The sequence below is a fragment of the Apus apus genome, chromosome Z (genome assembly GCF_020740795.1).
Source record: "Apus apus isolate bApuApu2 chromosome Z, bApuApu2.pri.cur, whole genome shotgun sequence".
Lineage (NCBI taxonomy): Eukaryota > Metazoa > Chordata > Aves > Apodiformes > Apodidae > Apus > Apus apus.
This window is the reverse complement of record NC_067312.1, coordinates 20,548,577-20,570,384: the sequence shown is the minus strand read 5'-3', so window position 1 is coordinate 20,570,384 and position 21,808 is coordinate 20,548,577. Positions and strand designations below refer to the sequence as shown.

General features: G+C 37.4%; 1 protein-coding gene across 13 annotated transcripts in view; it reads left to right on the top strand.

Moving 5' to 3' along the window:
- The window catches only part of PDE4D (phosphodiesterase 4D), a 550,182-nt gene that overhangs the window by 399,003 nt on the left and 129,371 nt on the right, over positions 1 to 21,808 (top strand). Inside the window, exon 1 of one of the 13 annotated variants that reach the window (XM_051642413.1) lies at positions 7,087 to 7,382. The exons of the other annotated variants lie outside the window; for them this stretch is intronic. Within the exon in view, the coding sequence (XP_051498373.1) occupies positions 7,318 to 7,382 (65 nt within the window). The 5' untranslated portion in view covers positions 7,087 to 7,317. Of the gene's footprint in view, positions 1 to 7,086; positions 7,383 to 21,808 lie in introns of those variants that run through there. 13 annotated transcript variants of the gene reach the window in all.

Genomic DNA, 21,808 nt, shown 5'->3' with positions numbered 1-21,808 from the left:
TAACATACATAAAATTTAAGTGTATGTGTAAATTTTAAGGTTGTTTATATAAGCTTTGTCTTCTTGAAATGTTGGTATATGTTGTATTCTTGAAATATGTATATATAGTCTTACTGGAATTGTGGTGTTCCTATGTGTGTCTTCCAGACATCTCTCCCTAATCCTCTAATTTTACATTTGAGTGGTATTCAGTCCCAGTCTTTTGAACAAGATGATGAAACAGGAGATACCCTACATAGTACCATTTTCAAAGCAGTGAGCCTGACACTTAACAGTAACTTTGTCCAGCCCCAGACTCAATTACAAAATCTTTGTAAAAATATAAAGTTTCCTCTTGCTTTTCCTAGCAGCCTCTGCTTCCTTAACAGAAGATTAAAAATGTTAGTCTTTACCTTTTTTAGCCAAAAAGACTGACATATATAATTTGTAAAATATAGGTGCTGCTTAACTCTGCACTGACTTAAGTATGATACACAAAGGTTTCTTTTTAAGCAACTATTTAGCTAAGATAAAGCTTTATTTCTGCAACTCAAGTTCACGTGTGTTCTGGTTAGGTTTGGTGGGTTTTTTGGGGAAGGGCCACAGGAGTGGTTCTGATAAGAAGTTGAGAAGTTCCCCTGCTCCGAACCCAGCCAAGGAGCCATTAGAGAGATAATAGATGTGCCTCAGCGATTAACATACGAAAGAACTGAGATAAGACCCGAGCAGAGAAGGAGGGGGTAAAAGACCTATGCTGGAGAAGAAGAGCTGTGCTGGAGGAGAAGAGCTGTGCTGAGGAAGCGGAGTGGTGCTTGTGGTTTGTGAGGAAGAAGGGGAAGAAGGTGCCCTAGCAGGACTTTCCCTGCAACCCATGGCGAACAGCAGGCTGTCCCCCTGCGCTGACGGAGCAACATGGTGGAACATACCATGAAGGCTCCAGGAGGAGTGATCTTGGGTTTTGTGGCCAGTGGATTTGCTTCCTGTGAACTCTGATTACACAGCTTTGGAAGACCCCGGCACCAGGGGAGTTTGTTCCCGAAGCACCCGTGACTCTGTGGGAAGCCCAGGCTGGAACAGCTCCGGACCCCGTGGGAAGGACTCATGAAGGAGAGGCTGGTGGAGGACTCTCTGCCATGGGAGGGACCCCATGGGGAAGCAGGGAAGAACTTTAAGGAATCCTTCTTCCTGAGGAGGAAGGAGCAGCAGGAACCACCAGCCTGTGAACTGACTCTAAACCCCATCCCCTGTCCCCCTGTGCCACTGGGGGGAAGGAGGGAGAGAAACTGGGAACAAAGTGATTTGGGCCTGGGAAGAAGGGAGGGGTGGGGTAACATATGCAAGCCCTGCTCTGTGTGTGTCTGTGTCCTGTGTGTGTTTGATTAGTGTGAGATTAAATTATTATTTTTTCCCCAAGTTGATTCTGTTTTGCCTTTGACCTCAATCAGTGAAGAACCCTCCTTGTCCTTTGTCTCGACCCATGAGCTTTGTCCTCCTCATTCCAGAGTGTGTGTGCATGTGGGGGAGCTGAGTCAGTGACCATGGGGCTGACCCTTAGTTGTCGTGTTGGGCCCAAACCACGACAACGTGGACTACCAATGGTCAGTTAGTAGTGGATTTGCTAATCTCTAATTGCATAACTGACCAAATCAAATTAAAATGGAACCAGAATAAAGGCAGAGGGACATGTTTTAAGCTCAGCATGTATCAAGAACCTGGCTTTGCTGCATGAGGGAGCAAGGGACTTTAAGGCCTCTCTCCAAGACAATGCCTCATTTTCTGCCTGAAGTACAGCTCAGGCAGAAGCCCCTGGAAGTTTCAAAGCATACTTGGACTGAGTGTCTTCACACAATGCATCACTGCAGAACAGGGTATCCTCACATTAGGCCCTCTTTGCCATGCTACCTGTGAGGAGTTTTGCATGCTTGAGTCTGGGTAAAGCCTCTTTGAAGAACATAGTAACTTTATACTGTCATAACTAAGCAAATAAACCATATTTATTCATAACTCATATAGCTTAATCAAGGCAGCTAAATCTAAATGAATAATAGGAAGGAAACACTATAACAAAAGTTACCTTTCTTCTGTGCCCTTCAGGTTGCCTTTTTCCATTCTTGAGAATTCTAAGCGGTAATTGTTACAGTTTCCGGCTATTTTACTTACACAGTTATGTATAACTTTTTCCTCTTTGATGAAGTCACCTAGAAGTGAACAGCAGAGTTTTAATTCCCTGGCATTCTGTCAACACTCTACAAAATAGTATTTTTTTAAATCATTTGCCATGTTTAGCTGTGGTAAAACCTTCTGATGGGTCAAAACTTTCCTTCTCATTCTCTGGTTTAATGCTTGTTATTAAAATATATGTCTTCTGAAACTACATTTGCATCACTAGTTCTCCAGACTACCCATGCAGGTGATATAAGAACATCTTGTTAATCTTTTCTGTCCTTCAGCCTTGTTCTGCAATACAGGACATAAGAGGATCAACTAGTACTGTGGATGAACTAGGATGAACTGTGCAACTCACAGTTTGGCAAAACTAACTGATACAGTGCTCAGCTTCTGAGAAAATGTTTTCTGTTGTGGTATGTGTGCTCCTAGTCATTAGAAAGGTTGAGTTTGGTTCTCAGTGCATGTTCTTTGTATACTGAAAATGATATTCCATATAAACATGTAAACTGGCAGGCATATACAAAGAAAACTATAAAGTATGCACAAGACCAGATGCAATAGTAACGAGGCAATGATGAGAGTAGTCCTGACTGAATGAGCCCAGCTCCAGGTTTTTAAGAGATACTTTGTTAAGTAATACATTTTAAATGAATTAGTGATGAAACTAAGATTGTACATCAAGATGCAGCAGTTTGTTGTATATCTTTCATTTGCTAATGTGCATTCCAAACAATATATTTCAGAGCCCAGTCATTCTTTACATGTTAAGGCTTGATGTTAGGCTTCAAGGATTCTGTTTCTCTTGATACATTGCCAGTGTTTCTGTGTCCTAAAGCAATGCATATTTGCTAGAAATTCTGGATTTCTCCAACCAAGCAAACACAAAAAGTAGCATCAGCAGTCAATCGTGCACCTTGTTCCCTAAGCCATGCTTTTTCAAATTAATTTTAATTTTCAATTTTGTGCAATATAACACTGGTTTATTGCCAATTAGTTACTAATTTGAATATGAGTAACTAAGATACAAGCATCCTCAAAATGGATTGAATCCTGCCCACATTTTATTATTGGTATTCAATTACTTCTATATCTTTTCTTCTTTAGACAGTTTAACTATACAGCCAAAATCTCAGTTTATGGATACATATTGTTGCTGCTCTTTCCGCTTTTATTATTAGTGTATTCAGTAAAAAAAAAAAAAGAAGTAACAAGAGAAGCTTTTACAAGTATGTCAGTGATAAAATAAAGACTAGGGAATACGTGGGTCCTCTCCTCTTTCTTCTCCCCAGAAGTGTTCAAGGCCAGGTTGGATGGGACTTTGAGCAACATGGTCTAGTGGGAGGTGTCGCTGCCCATGCAGGGGGGTTGGAACTAGAGGATCAGTAAGGTCTCTTCCAACCCAAACCATTTGATAATTCTGAGATAAATGGCTCCACCTTTTACTATTTTCATTAATTTAAAAACTTTTCTTGCTTACTATAATTATGCAGTCAACACTTGCCTTAACTGTGATGGCATACCAGCTCAGTTCATAAGCCTTTATTCCTGCCACCCTAAAAAAGGATTCCAAAAAAGGAAAACAAATACAGTCTTTTTGAAGTTACAGAATTATATGTACAAGTTGGACGCTACAAATGGCTGTTGCATGTCTCAAATAAATGCTTGTATTTATGTACTATGTATATTATACATATATATATAAAGCCATGCAAATATTTTTATAAACATGCAGTTTACAATAATGAATATGCTTAAATTTGTCTTCCTTATACTACTTCAAATATATATATGTACATAATTTGCATATTGGTGTTTTGGATTTAATAACATAAAATGCAGTAGCTCTTACCCATAAAATATTTTTTCTGGGAAAAATTGCTTCCAATTAACATAGATTTATGTCTATCTCTATTATGTAACACTTTACTCTTATAATGAAGTTTGATCTGATACTGTGATTTCCTGTGTCTTTGAGAAGTCTCATGTGCTTCTCTTGCTGATGGCTTCTTACTGGCTGTTTTAATAATTAATTAACTGATTGACAATTTTCTATTGCTGTCAGAGTGGAATGGCCATTTAGTTAATTTCTCTCTCTCTTAATCCCCCAAAGTATGAGAAAATGAGAGTTTATATGACTTGGCCCCACACCAAGACCTGGGGCCCAAAATTAGTGTTGTGTCATCTTCTATGAGCACAGTGGACAGGTATGTTCTTATCTGTATTTAAATTTTAGATAAAACTGCCATTGATTTTAATGGCAGCACAATATGCTTTATGTACATTTAGAAGCTATTGCAAACTGCCATAGTTGGCATAATGCTTTCCTTAGAAACTTGTCTAGAAAAGGTTTGTCTCATATTATTGAATCCCTGGGTTCCCTGCAAAAATCTTTCCCCGATAAGTGGAGCTGAGAAATCACAAAGTTGGTTTTTGCTTTGCATGCAGCTTGCAAGCTACCAATACAGATGAAAAATTAAGGAGTTTATTGTTTTTTTATTTTTGCTCATTAGTGTTACTCGTTTTTATGCCTCATTTTCTCTCCTTTGTGGTTTTTTTTTTGGCACTCTCCAGAGGCCTCTAAGCTCTCCCTCGTAGTGAGGGCAATTCCTTTTTATAGGAAGCCTGTGCTTCAAAGGTTGCTACCTGAGGACAGGTTCTGATTTGGAATATGGTTTCAATACTGTAGTCTTTTTGTTGCTAATTAAGATATATTCTTCACAATAGCACCTGGTATGAAGTTGGCAGGCGCTTGGAGGGCAGGATCTTATTTCTAAGGAGCTGATGAAGGAGACCAAAAAAGAAAGTATGTAAGCAACAGGTGACAGTTTTTACCTGCATTGGCAATCTTAATCTCTATCAGACTATTTTTTTTGCATATCCCTTGAAAAACACTACCTTATTTATCTAAGTGCCTGTAGCTACAGTGCATTCATACTGTGTAGCAATACTTAGTGTCTAAATATACTACAGTGTATTTAGAGTTATATTTCTATTAACTACAAGTAAGAGGCAGCTTCTTGACAGATACACTTCTGAGAATAAACCATCCTGCTAAGAGATCTTCTCCGTGGCACAGCAGAAGCTGTCTTTAGATGCTCCATTTCAGTATGGCATTGTGAAACCACTTACTTAAAAGCTTTATTTTCTTTCATTTTGGGTTCCTACATTGATATAAAAATAATGTTGATATTTATCAGTAATTAATAAATAATCAGGAAAATGTAAAATCTTTAGAATGGCCAGCTGTTCTGTTAGAGCCCAGCACCATTATTTCATTTTTATTTTTTTTTTTCTTCATGACCTATTCAATCTTTTTAAGGAATTAGAAAGTTTCACAACACGGTGCTTGATTTACATCCACTTCTATAGACCTGTGACCTCCACAGTGACAGACCCAACTGTTACTGAAGGTCACATGACCATATGACCTTTTAAGCTAAATTTACCACAAATGCTTTTCCACAGTTTGAGGTTAACTTTTACGATTCCACAGGACTCTTGGAAAAGGTCCTGCATTGACCACTAAGTGATATTTAAAGGATAGGTGACAGAAACCATGAAAAGTGGAATGCTTAGCAAAAAACCTTACCAACATTCCTTATGCTGTTGTGGAGCACTTTTTATGCAGATGACTGGCACAAGCCTCCAGGGCAGTTAGGATCTTTCCTGTTGATACACAGTGTAGTTGGTGATGCATTTTATTGTACTGTTATAAAATAAAGTGCAAAGGTCCTAGAGAGCTTTACACACTTTACGCACATTGCTATTTGATGAATTTTTTGACATTTTAATGTATAGATGTTTAACATGTTTTCCTTCCATTTGCCAAAGCTATATAACTTTTGTAAATAAAATTTTTAGTGCTTGCTTTCATTACTAACATAGCTGCACTACCATCAAAATTAGTATACTGCAGCACTTGTAAAGACCTTACAAAGGAATGGCTGTTAGCATGTAACCACTTGTTGAGCAATAACTTTGCTCTTTCCGTTTAAAAACAGTTCTAACACAGATCAGAGCACATTCAAAAGGTATAATTTAAATCATATATTGACTATCCAGTTCTCTGCACTTTTTTCCTGCTCTAACACTGAAATTGCCATATATGTTTACACTAATATTTCCTAAAATGGCATCACTCTGAAAAACTTTTTTAATAAGTTTGGCTAGAAATTATAAATGCAAGTTTGTTTCTAGTGCATAAACTATTAATGTATTTATTGTAACAGGAAAAGATCTCTTTTTTGCAGTACAGTAGCGAGGACATCATGTTAGAGTTCTTCAACTGAGGTATTTTGTCCTTTAGTGTTTTAGAACAATAGCTGTCTGTGTGTGTGTTTGACTTTAACAGTCAACAAGGAATTTTATCTTTACTTAACTTCCCCTCAGTGTTTTGAATGTCTTTTGGACAGGGGATATTTTCTTTTGGTGAAGTTAGACAATAGTACTTATTCACAGTATCTAGGCAAGGGTTAGGAGAAAGAGAAAAGGAAGAATTATGTTTCTAGGCAAGGCTTGTCGTTAACTTAGAATGAAAAATATTTGTTCCTTTTTTTACTCCACAGAGACTAATTTATCTAGCATGTCTCTTAAGTGGAAATTCCCTGCAAACTCACTAATGTTACTGTAACTTACATTGATCTTTTCCTCTCATTTATTATCCATCCGCATTTTTCCCTTTTAAAACAAAAACAAACAAGCCAACAAAAACCCCAAACAAACCACAAAAAAACCCCAAACAAACAAAGAACAAAACCACAAAAAAACCAAAACCAAAAACAACAAATCCCGATTGACCTTTAAACCTGTTGTTATCAAACTGCAAGAAAGAGATAGAGACTCTTTTCAGCTGCCTTTGTTCCCATGTGACCTGCAGGGAGAACAGATTCAAAATAGACTAGTTCCTGCCAGGGCAATTCGAGACAGAAGAGAAGAGCACTGTCATTTCCGAATAGCACAGTGCTAGAGTAAATTCAGAGTGAAAAAGGAAGGAGTTGCAGCGTGTTAGAATTCTTCCGTCACAGCCTGGATTATTACAGGAGATGGATTTCAAGGTTTTTTAAAAAGCAGAGGATTTTAAAAGATACATCGAAATGGAGTACTTTGAGAATGATCTTTGTAAAGACAACTGATGTTTGACTGCTAGCAAAACGGGAAGATTTTTTCAAAATGAGCATTGTTATGAAGCCAAGATCCCGATCTACCAGCTCCTTAAGGACTGCCGATGCAATGTGGTAACGTGTTTGGTTTGTTTCTTACAAGATCCCCTTCCTATTACGACACAGACGTGTCCAAAGAAAGTTACATGGTTTAATTTTGATAGATTTTGCACTTTTATTGAAGATGTTCAGCCTCTGAGTTTCACAGTTAATACTGAGAAACAAATTTGTTTAGCTTTTTCTTATATAATACTGTGTGTAGCATTTTTTAAACGAGTACTTATTACATACTTTTTTTTAAACCACTGCATATTTTTCCCAGTCAGTAATCAGGTTCACTCCTTGCACTTACAGCTACCTTCTAAAAATCTTCAGTACATTTATTTCAGGTACAAAGTTATATTATAAAGCATGCAGTCCTAGAGGCCAGAGGGTAAACTGAAGCTATAGTTCATGTGGGCTATTTTGGGATACTTATGTGTAGTTTTGCTGCATAAGTAGACTGGTAGAGATAAGTGTCCTGGGAGCAGACGTACTTTATAGTAGAATGCATGAGGCTGTGCTGTGTTATGCTTCATGTGTTTCTCCTCCTCTCAGAGAGACTCAGAGGAGGGCAGAAGCTTGTAACATTCATCTGTGTTACATGATTTTCTTGCAGATTTTTCAGTTTGCAATCAGTGAAGTTCGTCTCTTGATTAGTTATTTTTTCTTGTGTGAACTTTATGCTCTGTATAGTTTAGTAGGCACCAACAGGGCAGATTTCTCTTAGGTATGAGAAATAAATTTGCTCTTCCCTTTTAATGTCTCCCACATTTTTTCCCTCTCTCTATGTGTCTTATAAAACCACCGTCATTTTAATAAACACATAGTAGACTAATTGTTCAGGACTGTATTTAAGTGGTATAAAATAATTTATAGTAAAATACAGCCTTTGTTTAGAAATGAATGACTGGTGTGTTACTGTGGGATAGAATAGAAACTGAATTTATCTATGAGAAAATATATCTAGTTCATTGAACATTAGCCTAATAAAAAATGCATGCCTCCAGTAGTCTTGTTTCTGAGTTAAAGCCATGTCAGTACTACCATTAAAGCAGTTAGTTTTTTTCCAGTTATCCTTTACTAAAGCCATTATGTATTAAAAGATAATGAAATAACTATATGACTGGAGTAGTCCCAGTCATTCCCAGAAACTGCTAAGGAAGCGTTTTGCTGAAATAAGTGCAGTAAGTGGTCGTTCTATATCTTTATTAAAACGTAATAAAGTAATAGAATGTCGATGAACTATATATTGCTAAAGTGTTACACTGTTCAAGGTGTCTCCAGGGTAGTCAGCTAAAATAACATACCTTATTTATTTCATACAACTGTGCAAATAAATCAGTATCTTTCTGATATATTCTTCTGCCTTTACAATATTTATTTTTGACTGCCTCCATTGATTCTTGCAGGAAAAGGAAAAAAAGAAAAAAATTCAGATAAAAAAATCCTATGCTTAGGATTTTTTTAACCAATATGTGCAGGCTGATTTGACCACCGAATGTTATGTCTAAAATACCTGCCTGCCTCCCTTTTGTTGCCAATGCCTTTAGTTAAAACGTTGGTTTGGTAGGTGAGAATACCTGTCCTGTTAATTGCGGATGGGGAGTCCTCTGCTACCCTGCCATTTGGAGTGAGCTCAGAGGTGGCTCATGGGGATATCCCTGGGGGTGGACTAGACAAGATACATGCTGTTCTCTGGCAGTGCAAAGCAGAGCCAGACAAGCCCTGCCCCAGCCAGAGACCGAAGGGAAACCATAGTGGAGAGGGAGCAGAGAAGGCGAGGAAGCTGCCAGTGGTCCCGTACCCAGCTCAGCTCACGGCTGCTTCCGGGGAGGTGACAGCTCAGGCCAGCCCACCATACCCACAGCGCCCAGCTGAGCTGCCTTCCTGGTGGGCCTGAGCAGGCCATGTTTCCAAATCACCTGCATGACTCTGGTTGTTAGTCACTAGAGTCAGGAATCTTTGTTTTTTTCTATATGGATCAGGACAGCAACAGCACTACAGTCTCACCACAGTGTTAAGCAGCACCAAAATGCTGAGGGACAAATAGTGTAAGAAGTCAGGAGCGCTGATGGATGTTGAGGCCGGGAGGCTGGGAGAGCTACAGCATGCAATTTTCCTGTCTTTACCCGTTAACATAGCAATCCTGCTGTGTTGGGAGGAGCAGGGGTGACTGGGGGGAAGGAAAAGATGGGAGAATATGAGAGTAAAAGCTATGGGGGGGCTATGGGTCCTGGAAAAGGGAATGAGTGACAGCTTTGTGCTGATACATGGATATCCCTCTTGCAAGGGTTTGAGAGAAATGGTCCCAGGATGTCTTTGCACTGCAGTTTCTCTTGGAAAAAAAATTGCCATGAAGAACAGAAACCACGCTCCCAAAACGTGGAGACCAATGAGAGGATGAAAGAGACTTAGAGACTTAGAATCCTCTGCTCTTGGTTCTCTGAAATCACATTCACAATCACTATCTCTCCAAAAGATGCAATAACTTCAGGGTATGTGGTAAAATCATTATATTATTTTTGGTATCAATATTACAAAGGATCCAGAGCGTCTATCACCCACAGTTCAGAGGTGCACTAGCTGACTTTGAGGAGGTGCAGGTGAGTCCAGGCTGTGCTGATGCTTCTCCTTGGAAAGTTGTCTCGGTTGGGGCTGGCTGCTGCTTAGCATGGCAGTGGAGTCTGTAGGCATACCTTCTCTTCCTGACGTACCTCAGGAAAATTTCTCTGGACCTTATAGTGAGTGAACTAAAAGCAGATGGCTGGTGTTTATGCAAAGTAAGATGAGTTATTGGAGGATTATTACTTGTTATGTTAATACTGTGTAATTTTGCCAGTCGTTCCTGCTGATACAGGATGTTATTATGAAGTGTGGTTGTAAATCAGAAGATTTCTGGAGAATGGTCTAGAAGGGATAAATGACAGTATGAACTTTTCTATGAAGATGATGGGTTTGCCTTATTACTTCTGAGCAGAAATAGCAAAATAGTAAGGAAATTTACTGTAAGGTGAAATCTTACCTGAGAAAGGAGTACATTAATTTAAATGAGAATATGACTCCACTTTCTTGACTATTTCCCACTGAACAGTAGAGCAGCAGTGTTCCACAGAAAATGTCATATATCTGTTTTGTGGGGGTTTTTGGGTTTTGTTTGTTTGTTTGTTTGTTTGTTTGTAATGATGGATAACTTTGAATGTACAAAAATTAGTATTTTGGAGGAACTGACCTAAAGTTTAAGAGAGAAACTGTAGGCAAGTAAAGCAAGCAGCCAGGTTTTTTTGAAGTAACATCTGACTTAATGTCTGGGTTTTAACCATGTGACAACCAATATTCCTTTTAGTAATTTTACTTTTCAGTTAATATTTTTTTAAGTGGCTGCATTTGCTGAAGTTAACAGCACGTTTTTCAGTCAGTGTCTGCTTCTTGTACTGATAATATTCCATGTTTATAGTTACTGCTGGAGAATGGTGTGCAGAACCAAGGCCACTGCTCCATTCTGAAAAACATCTTATGCATCAGATCTGAAAGGGAATAGAGGGGTCACACCTGTGACCCTCCTGCAGGGAGACCAGAGAGGTGACCAAAATTGACCATATGAAGCATTCCATCCCATACGCCTCATGCTCAGTATAAACCTGAGGGATGACAAGGAGCTTTGTCCGTGGCTGGTGTCCTGGAAGGACTCAATCTGCTTACCTGCCTTTGATCCCAAATCCCTGCATTCCTACATTCAGCTCCTGTCTGCCGCTGACTCCAGAAGCCCAATCTGGGACTTTTCCAGGGCTGCCCAGCAGCCTTGGTGGTGATGTGAGCATTACAGGGCGGGAGAGAGGGAAGTGGGGGAATGCAGTGGTGGTTTTGAATATATTTAATTATTTCCTTTTTCATCATTACTGTTTAAAGCTGTGTAGTTTAGTTTCCAATCCATAAGTCTCTCTCTTACTCTCATTCCTTTCCCTTCTGGAAAGGGAGAGGACTTAATAGAGAGCATCCATCATTTGTTCAATTGCCAGCCCAGTGTTAAGCCCTTCCAGACTGGGAATCCTATTGCTTGGGTGATCAAAAGAAAAAACAGGGCATTCCTCCAAGGAGTACAGGAAACAGTATGAAAATGTAACTGCAAATAATATTAACAGCATACATTCCAGTTAACCATTGAAGTGTTCAGTTTTTTTATTCCTGTAGTGGATTAATCTTTTTTCCTTTGTTTATGGGAGGCAAGTGCCTGTTGTCATTGTTGGCCATATTACCCATTCCCTGTTCCCTGTTGCCATAGCTTGTGAAACTACTCTTGAACAAAAGGAGGCTGAGACCTCACATAATTTTTCAATCAGAATTTTAATAGTTGAAGATGCTGAGTTGAGAAAATGAAGTGCAAGTTGCACAGTATTCAAACTCATGCAGCTGTGGAAGTACAAATCACATATGCAGAACTTAGGGATTTCTTATTGCTGTGAACAAAGCCTGCAAGCTAGAGGTGACCTTTCCTGCATGAAGTCCGACTTCAATGGAATTCATAATTGACTTCATTTAGCAAAATAGGCTTTCATAAGCAGTATGGGCCTCAAATCATGACAACCATAGAAATCTGAGGTGCTTTTATTTATTCTGTCCATGTCAGTTTTAATGAGGAAACCTGCACAGTGAGCATTGCACCATTTTCCAGAGTATGACGTGTGAAACAGTATTATTTTTACAAAATGAAATGGGAACAAATGCTATTTTCTCTAGTGAATTAAGAATGGAATTTGAGGTGATCAAGTATTCTATTTTCTAACAATGTAAGACATGTTGTACTGGGCCTGACCAATGGTCTACCTAACTTAGTATTCTGCCTTCAACTGCCACAACAGGACAACATGGAAGCCTGTCGAGTTTCTGCAGTCCATTCTCATCATATTGCCCAGCATCTACTACTGTTGTATTAGGGATCTCACCTTTCCTGTTCCCTTTGGAGTCCATATAAGGACCTGTTGCCCATGGATTTTTCTAAAGTTGTTTTTTTTTCTTGTGTTTTTTTTTTTTTAAGTTGTTGATACTGTCTTTCTCCACAGCATTCTGACAACACTTCTCATTATGAAGGAAAGCACTTTTTTTAATGTACTTTGAAGTGTTGTCTCACAACATAAACACACCAAGGTTTTTATACAGTATCAAAATTATGCCTGTTTTTTTCTCATTATGTTTGTAGATGATGCCTAACATGCAGTTTGCTTTTTTCGTTGTCATTTCAAGTTGAGTGAATGATTTTAGAGAATTTCTACTATTTTTTCTTGCCAGGACAATCTTTTACTATTGTGTCATCTCTGCATTTTTTAATGGCAGAAGTATTAGACTTGCCAACATAAATCCAATTACTTTAACTTGAATGTTAGAAATGCTGTCTTGAAATAATGTTTATTTTAAATAAACAAAATTATTTAAACCATGCCAAGGAGAACAAAAGGCAAAGTTTTATTCCAGCAAAGAAAGAGCAGTTTGTCAGAGACATTATCTTTCCAGTTACACCCAGGAAATACATATCTAATAGTCTTTCCCCACTGTAGGGAATCACACTGTGTAGCTCTCTGCAATTCCCTTTAGTGTAAAAACAATCAATTTTCAATTTTCCTAAGGTATAATCTTGTCTTTACAGCACAATTTGTCTCACACCTTCACCCTGTGCACATCTGTATTTTATCAGGTTGTGGATAAACCTCTTTTCAAATGTAACTGGACCAAGAGGCCAGTGGGGACCAGGCATGTCAGCATCTATCCCTAGCATAATGTAAGTGAGAGGACAGTAAGCTTTATGGGGAACTCACTTGATAGGTCAGTCTCAATGACCAAAAGCCCATTTACAGTTGGATTCAGCTAAGGATAGGAGGTAGCCCAAATCTGGATCAATGTTGCAATGCCTTGATAGAAATCCTCTCCCTTTTATTCCCTTCTATTACTCTGTAATTGAATTATTTGCTTGCATGTTTTTTTTTTCCAAGATGAGGGGTACCTTTCTTCCAACACAATTTCCTGAGAAGCATAATTACAGTGTGTGTCATATCAAGTAGGATTCAGCTCCCCTAAAGACAGATGTCTGTGATGCCTAGATCTGAACTAGTAACCAGGAAATACTTGATTTCAGGGTATAACTTACAGAATGTAATTTAGATGGCTACCTCATGAGGAGATGTGATCTAGATATCACTGGTCTTATCAACAAAAACTCCACTGAATAGGAATAATACATATAAATGGAATCTACCTTGTATATGGGCACCTGCAGTGGGCACATTTAATCAGATTAATTCTTTCTAATGCAACTAACTTAGCTGATGTGGAATACATGCTTTAATACTGAGCACTATTGTTTTAGCATTATTTTATCTTATAAGGAGAGTATTCAGATAACACAAGTGAAGTCCAGTACAAAATATAATGTTCTAGAGCACAGCGGCAAGAATAAACCAACTACTTAGGCTTAGCATAATAGTGAAAGAAACTTGTACACAAAGTGTGGTCGAATTCACACACATGAAGTCACTAAGCAGCGTATTTCTAATGGCAGAACAAATTACTCAATCTTTTTACTGTGATTCCCATCAGATTTCAGCTACGGCAGGTGTTACTGCAGCTTAAAATGCACTAGAGCATGTTTCTTTAGTCAGGTTACAAAACATGTAAGTAGACTTCTGCACTGCTTTATTTGTTAACATTGGTGCTACTGTCAAGATGTGTGTGTATATAACTTAAATAGGTCCATGACATAACTATAGTTTGATATTATATGGTCTTTCAAATATTTTTCCTTTCATCAGAAATTATCAAACTTTTTCAAACCAGTTCTGTATAAAAAGACAGAACAGTGCACAGCTTTAGAAGGTGAATGGCAGAAACATTTTTTTTTTCTTTCTTTTGTGGAGTCAAGAAGTACAGAGAGGAACTCATGACTTAAATTTGTTTCTTCTCCATTTCATTTGCTAGTTTTATAACAGCACTTGATGGTGATTTTTAACACTAATCCACTCTTAACCTCAAGCACTAACTAATACTTTTCTCTATAGACATTTAAGAAAGACTTTTCCCCTTTTGTGAAAGTGTTATGCATTAAAAAAGGGAAGATTTTTTTCAGCTGTGTGAATAACTTCTTTTTTTTTTCAGAGATCTCAAAATAAATTTAGCACAGATCAATTGAAGAAATTAATTTCTGTAGTTTTATTATGCTTTTTTCTCCAATTAAATAAGTAAATCTATTATTCAAGTCAGCTATTTGAATTAAAATAAACATGTCAGACTAGAAAAAAATAATTTAATGAAAACAGTTGTGATAATTCTGAAATTTAACCTTACATTTTTTTTTAATTATAATTATTCTTTGATGTGAAAACCTTCATTTTTGGTGAAATTATACTGTTTAGTTATCAACATTCTGGAAAAAAGATCATGTGTAATTGTATAAGACTCTACAAACAAACAGCTCAGTAACATGTAGTGATAACTTACTTCAAAGAAAGGACTTTGTCAGGCTTTGTGCAGCCTTGTCTAGTGTGAGGTGTCCCTGCTTGTTGCAGGGAGGTTGGAGCCTGATGATCTTTAAGATACTTTCCAACCTTAACCATGTGATTCTATAATATAGATGCTCAACAGGTAGAGTGCAAGCCAACACATGGTAAAGACTTGTTTGTTGGTGCCAGTTGTGCCCTGGGAGCTCGTGGGATGGTGCTGTACAGAGGCTAGTTATCCCTCTGCCACGATGGCATGGCTACGCTGCTTTCCGACCCAATCAGTAACTCTACATGGTGTCATACTACATCTCATAGTTGCTGCCATCATCCATCCAAACAAACATCAGACCAGATTCCAGGAAGCACTTTTAGAAAATTCTTTCCAAGAGGTGTATATAGAGAAAAAACAGCTAGTTGCTACAAAAGCTTCTTGGATGCTGCTGCCCTGAGGTGTCCCCTGCCAAGATCAGTTACATAAGATCATCTTCCTTCTTAGAGGTTTATACTCATAACTGTCTTAATTCTCTCAGAAATTTCCATATTTAGTGATTTGAAGCTTTTGAACAGTGCTGTCATTTGACTTGATCTTTCCTTGACTTAGCCAACATCTACTTTTCTCCTGTCATACACCTCTACATTCACCTTTTTGTCTGGGGTACAACTCTGGAGCTTGTTTACTTTCCCCTTTTTTTCTTTTGTGTTATTGCTGTCCTTATTTGCATTTAAATCTTCTTTTCCATCTGAGAGTGAAATAGCTTACTTCATTTGAATGACATGAAAATTTGCCTTTGAGAGACCACAACGAAACAGTTCTTTTTGTGACGTAGCTTCATTTCATGAAAAAAAAACCCTCATTGGTTTCAGTTTTTTGCCTTCAAAAGCTCAAGATAGAAAATAGATATTTGTATTCCTAGAAGTGAGCAATAATTGTGTTTTTGCAGCTTTTGTCCTTGTGTTATTACAGCTTTAGTCCTTCCTTGTTCAACCTCTCCTACACTGTTCGACATCCTTATTGCTGTATCACAAATCCAGTTACGGTGTAAACAACTTAATCCTTTTAGTTTGTTTGCACTTTTGATGCATGATGTCTTTGATGCGTATGCTTTTGTGGACATGTATATATCTATATATTACATATTCTGTATGTTGTACACTGTAACTTGCAATTTATTCTTTTGTATCTGTATTTTTCAAGTGTGTCCAATGTGCTAAAAATTTTATTTAGCCCTTGCAAATGAGAAGCCACAGTGTGATAAAACCTTGTGTATCACCATACTCCTTATGGTGTATATGACCAAAGGAAGTCATCACACCTTCTTCATAAGTGACTCCCTTTATCTTAAAAGTTTGTAGTCTTATTGCTATCATCTCATGTCATCCTAGTGTGTGTCTTAATGAAATTGCATGTGTAAATACTATTTTGTTTTTGCCATCCTAGCTTTTGTTCCTCTCATATTTTTTTTTAATTCATAAATATGTGTCATCTTCTATTATTTTACACTTGGCATAGTTCCTGTTTTTATATAAACTCAGGTCTTATGTAAATTCTCAGCTCTCACTTTTAAAAGATGTAATGATGACATAAAAGTTTGTAAATCTGAATTCAAAGTTTAAAAAATTAGAAGATGAAAAAAAAGCTGTTGCTTGTTTTTAAAATGTCACCATTTTAAAGACAATCCCATCACCCATTCCTATATAGTGAGTAGAGGAAATGGCGTGTCAATAGAGGAAAATCACGATTGACATCCTAACACAGTCAGGTGGTCCAAGCTTTCCTCTGAGCTCTATCCCCAGGGAATGATGGAGAACCTGGCTTTCATGTTCAGACATCTGTGCAAATCTGTGCTGTAAACCTTCCCTACATGATCTATAAACAAATGTTTTTTCAAGTTTTGCCAAGTGACATTGGCAACTTTTTAGAAAACGAAAAATATTTTAGTTTTGTGTATTTACTCACTATTGTTGATTCATGTGTATATTTATTTTTCATGGTTTGCGCAAAAATAATATAACACCTTTATCTTCTGGGGTTGCTACATACATAGGAAAAAGGAAATACAGAGGAAGGACATCTTATAGACTGAAAAGCCTTTCCACAAATGTTAGACAGATCTTGTCCAATTCCTGTGTGCAGTTTTTTCATAATTTTAAGTCTGGTAATTCTGAAACAGCATAAAAAAATCTGTCAGTGGGTCTAACCCTATTTTGTATACAGAAATATGATGAAGTAAAGATGAAAATTTATATGTTAGCAGACCTGCACTTGCAATGAAAGTGTAAGGCCACTGTTTAAGCTAGCTCTGACAGATTCAGTAATGCTAAAATGGAACACGTTGACATATGACAAATGAAAACGTGCAACAAATGAAAATGTCAAGTCCCAGAAGAGCAACAGTAACAGCTGTGTATCTCCTGGTAGATGTTCTGGTTATACTCATCATCAGATGTTTTTCATTAGTAGAGGCCATATTAGTCCTTTGTTGCTGTTCTTGCATTTTTTAGGGGCTACTGAAAAGAAACACACATAGAGTTACCCTAGTAAGAAGGTCAGTAATAGAAAAGGAAAAAAATACACCATGCATTCTTTAAGACTGGAAGTGGAACTGAGGCCCTGAAGGGATTCCTTGCTGATGCTGGAGAGACAAGTCCCCTTTTCCACTCATTCCCATTGTAACAGGTTTTCTTCTAAGCATGTTCAGTGATGTCAAATCAATTAAAAATCTACAAAGGACTGCTCCATTTGAGCATGCTTCTGTATAGGACAGCTTGAAAGCTGTTTGTAGTTAGGCTGCTCGGCTGAAACTGACATTTAGGAAGATGTTGTTAACGCTTCCAAGTAAGTTTCAGGTTTTCTTCCTGTCTCCTTCCATTTTATATTACTTTAATCTTAAAAGAGTACGGAATTCTGAAGTTGAAATATCCTATAATTCCATAGTAATCTAATTTCCAACTACTCTTGTTACCTCTTGCCAATCATTTGACCACCTGGATGTTAAACAATTCATGCAATACAGGCTGCTGTTTCAAATAGACTCTGGTCAGGCCATTTCTGGCATCTAGTTTACTTGAAAAAAAATCTTCTGTTAATTTAAATGAAATAAATTCTATACCATAAATTAATCAGATGCTTATTTACAGCAGCAGACAATTGGATTTGGATAGCTTTTCCTTCCTGGCTCATATTCTGGCTCTTGTTCCTTTCTTTTCTAAATATTCTTGGATCAATTTACCTTTTAATACCCACTGTTTCTTTTTGCAGAGATTCTGAAAAAGTCAAAGCAGACCTGATTGTCTTCTTTCTACAAAAAGAAAAGAGGAATTGTGTATGTGTCAGGAATGATAGTGATTTGTTTCTCTACAGAATGGAAAAAAAAGGTGTTTCCCTAACTTCTTTTCTGTCTCTGTTCTACAGTATAAGCCTCTGTATGAATCAGATAATGAGATAGTAGATGTGTGCCTTTTGTGTGACACAGGAAAAAAAATTTCTGCTTTAAGTAATTCTGACTGCTTTTTAGTTTACATCTTGCATAGTGTGCATTTTGGCTATTTTGCCCAGCAAGTATTCAGTACTGTAGATCCACTTTTACATCATCTTTCATAAATTTCAGTTCTTGTGCTTTAGCAAACAGACTGTTAACACCTGAAATTTAATATTTCCCTCCTCAGCAGCACCCTGCAATTTTAGTATCCCAAAAAAGCAGTTTCTATATTCCTGTGCATTGTTCAGTGCCCATTTTGATAGCTACTCTGCTAGCTCTGTAAAACAGTGTCCAAATATCTGATTAATCTGTTACCTTCTTGCCCTTTTTATTATGGTTAAGGCTTTTGCCTGCCTTAAGTTACTAGCAGTTAAAAAGGCACCAACAAGCTTCACAAGAGGATGAAATCAGTGATTTAGAACCCAAGGACAGTAAAGCTGTTTAACAGGCTTTTACCACTGTTTCCTGTTACCACAGGAAATCCCTCTGATATTAATCTTTCACTTGTGCCTACATATAGAGGGAATCTGGCAAGAATCAAAGAGTAATAGACATGGAGGAAAAAAAAAATACAACATTCTAGTGGAAATATACACAGCATAATGGATCTTTGAAAAGTTAGAATATTTTTGCAAGGCATAGTAAGAGAAAACACAGATCAAAGCAAATAAGCCCCCTGGTTCTAACCTTGTTCATGATTAGTAGTAGGCACTACAGTTGCATTAATTACTTTTTTAAAGTTCAGCTTACTCTGTTTCACTTCTCAGTCAAACTGTTCAGATGCCCTTCTTTTAGTAAGCCTGAAAGCTATGCTGGCTGGTGGAGTGACATTGAAGCTGTGTCCTTTCCAGTCTGGTTTACAGAATATTATTTTTTTTATTTATCCTCTTGGAAATGCTGGCCAAGCCAATGTCTGTTTTTGTCTTTGTTTTAAAGTCCCTCTGGTTCTGTGATAGTCACCTCAGGGCCATCTGCTCTGAATTCCAAACTGTTAAGGACTCATGACTGACTAGGCTTCAGTATGATCAAAATGACCATTTAGGTTCAATGCCATGTAGGGTCCAGAATGTTTAAGAAAACATACAGAGTGACTCAGTTGATAGTGGCACAAGCACTGTGTTTATGCTTGGTAACACCATGATTAGTGAGTTAATTGCTGACATATGTTTTCCAATCTTTAAGAACCAGAGATTTGAGATGGAAAAATATTAGGAAGCATTCTTTGAACCCCTGGTACTAGGGATGGCAGTAGCCTCCACAAAATCTTAGCATTTGTGGCAGTCCAAATGCCACAATCACCTATTAAAAGGTTTTTATGTCATTTTACTTACGTTCCCCTTGGTACCAGCCAATTTAAAACTGATGTGCTTACTGTTTTGTGCATGCACAGATAGCCCTTCCAAATGCGTATGACTTTTGTCCTCTGAGGTTTACATTTCCATGAAGTCCCTACTCATATTTCTTAACAGTGCCATTATTCATCTTTAATTCACGGATAGCAATTATATTTGCATTTTAGGCAAGCAGGGTGTTCACAGCTGTGAAACAATGTATTTTTCTTCTTGGAATTTCCATTCTTGGAAAACGCTGGAAATTAATAACTAGGAAATGACATTTTTAATAGCCATCACAGCTTTTAATCCTGTCCAACAATCTTTTCCACCTCAAGAAATGCGTTCCCCTCTGTGTCAATAAGATGATCTTATCACTTTGTGATAAAGTGCATATTATGCATTTGCAACTTTCTCACAATTATTTATTTCAACTGTAAAATATAACTTTGTATTTAGGTTATCAGTATCATTAGATGGTTTTAGCTGAGTGCAAAGCATAATTGTTCAGTTTCTAGTAGCTCTTTTCAGAGTATTTTGCTTAATCAGCTAAAATGGATTATTTCCTAACCAGTAGTTATTTTCTTCTTGATTGCTGGTACCAGAAATAGAAGTCCAGTATAATTCCTTGCAATTTAAAGCAAAACACTGTAACTCTTTCATCATTAAGATAGACCAGTTGCCTTTCTGTCCTCTGCAATTTTTCTGTTTCAGATAGTGATCAGAGTAGTATTTGAGCTTTTGCTTCAAAATAAGATACTATTTTAATTTAAATATTCATTTACAACTAAAATAGAGAATGAAAAAATAAACAAAAAGGTGGGTTTTTTCCAGTTTTAGCTGGAAAATAAACTCTTATGTGCTAAGAGCCCTTGGAATGTACATTTGCTTATGAGTACATCTTTTTTCTTCAGTCTTTCATGAAACGTGTTGGTAAATAGAGTTTTGTTTGCTAGAGATTTTTACGTGCTAAAATGGATGAGTTTGTAGGATCGGGATCATTTGTTATGTTTCTTCCTCCTTCACACACATGTCCAGTCCATTCCACCTTTGCCTCATGCTCTTTCTCTCTCAGGGTGTGAATTTTCCCTACCTTGTTATGGGTTTTATCATCATAATTCTGGTGAACAATGATTTTGAAAGGAGCCTTCTGGACATCTTTGACATTGCTGTACTATGTCTGTGCTCAGGACCAGTGTCTGGTTTCAGAGTTACCTCCCAGTTCTTTTCATGTTAAATTAGCCGCAGACATCGTATTCACTGAAGCAAAAGAAAAGGCTCCATTTCCTGAAATGTAGCTTTGCAGAGTCAGCTCTTGCACAATGGTCTTTATTGCAGCTGCCTGGAAAGTAAATTAAGTCCAGCTTTCCACAAAGGATGGAACATAGAGATGATCACAAACATTACTTTGTAACATCATAGGTCAGGAAGATTAAAAATACACAGATATTCCCATTATCGGTTATTTCACTTTCTCAAGCATCGGGGAATTGTATGAATTTTAATATTTGAAATAGATGCAGAGATTTCCCCTTCTTTTTTCTGTGCTTGAAATATTCCTTGAGGATTTTGTTTTGTTTTAATCAAATGCTCCATGTCTCAAGAAATCTCTGAAATGGTACAAACCATGAATATTCTGCACTTTTGCACTTACTATTTCTAAGTTGCGCTCGTATTTTGACACCTCAGTTTATTAGCAAAAAGTATATTGATATTTCACTCAAGCTACTTCATTCACGTTAGAGACTTCAGATACAAATTACTTTCTGACTTTATTGCCTTAACTTTTAAAACTCAAAGAAAATTTTCAAAGACGAAACCAGTACTCGTGCCTGCTTAATTCTGTGTCCTTTTTAATAGTATGTCTTCTTCATGGATAGGCAGATCCTCTTCTGTTGGCAAAAAGTCATGGCTGGAGGGAATAAAAAAAGAGTATAGGAAAGTATGTACTGTCGAGGCTTCCTTAATGAACAGTTACAAGAGTCCCAGGAGACACTGGCCTATGTGCTGTCCTGACATTTTAGTAGGGTATGCCAAGCATGTATTTGGCCACTGTCAAGTTTTTCTATTTAGACCTCAATAATATTTCATCTGCTGCAATAATTGCTCCTTTTCGCCTTAAAACAAAACAAAACAAAAGCAAACAAACAAAAGCAAACAACACG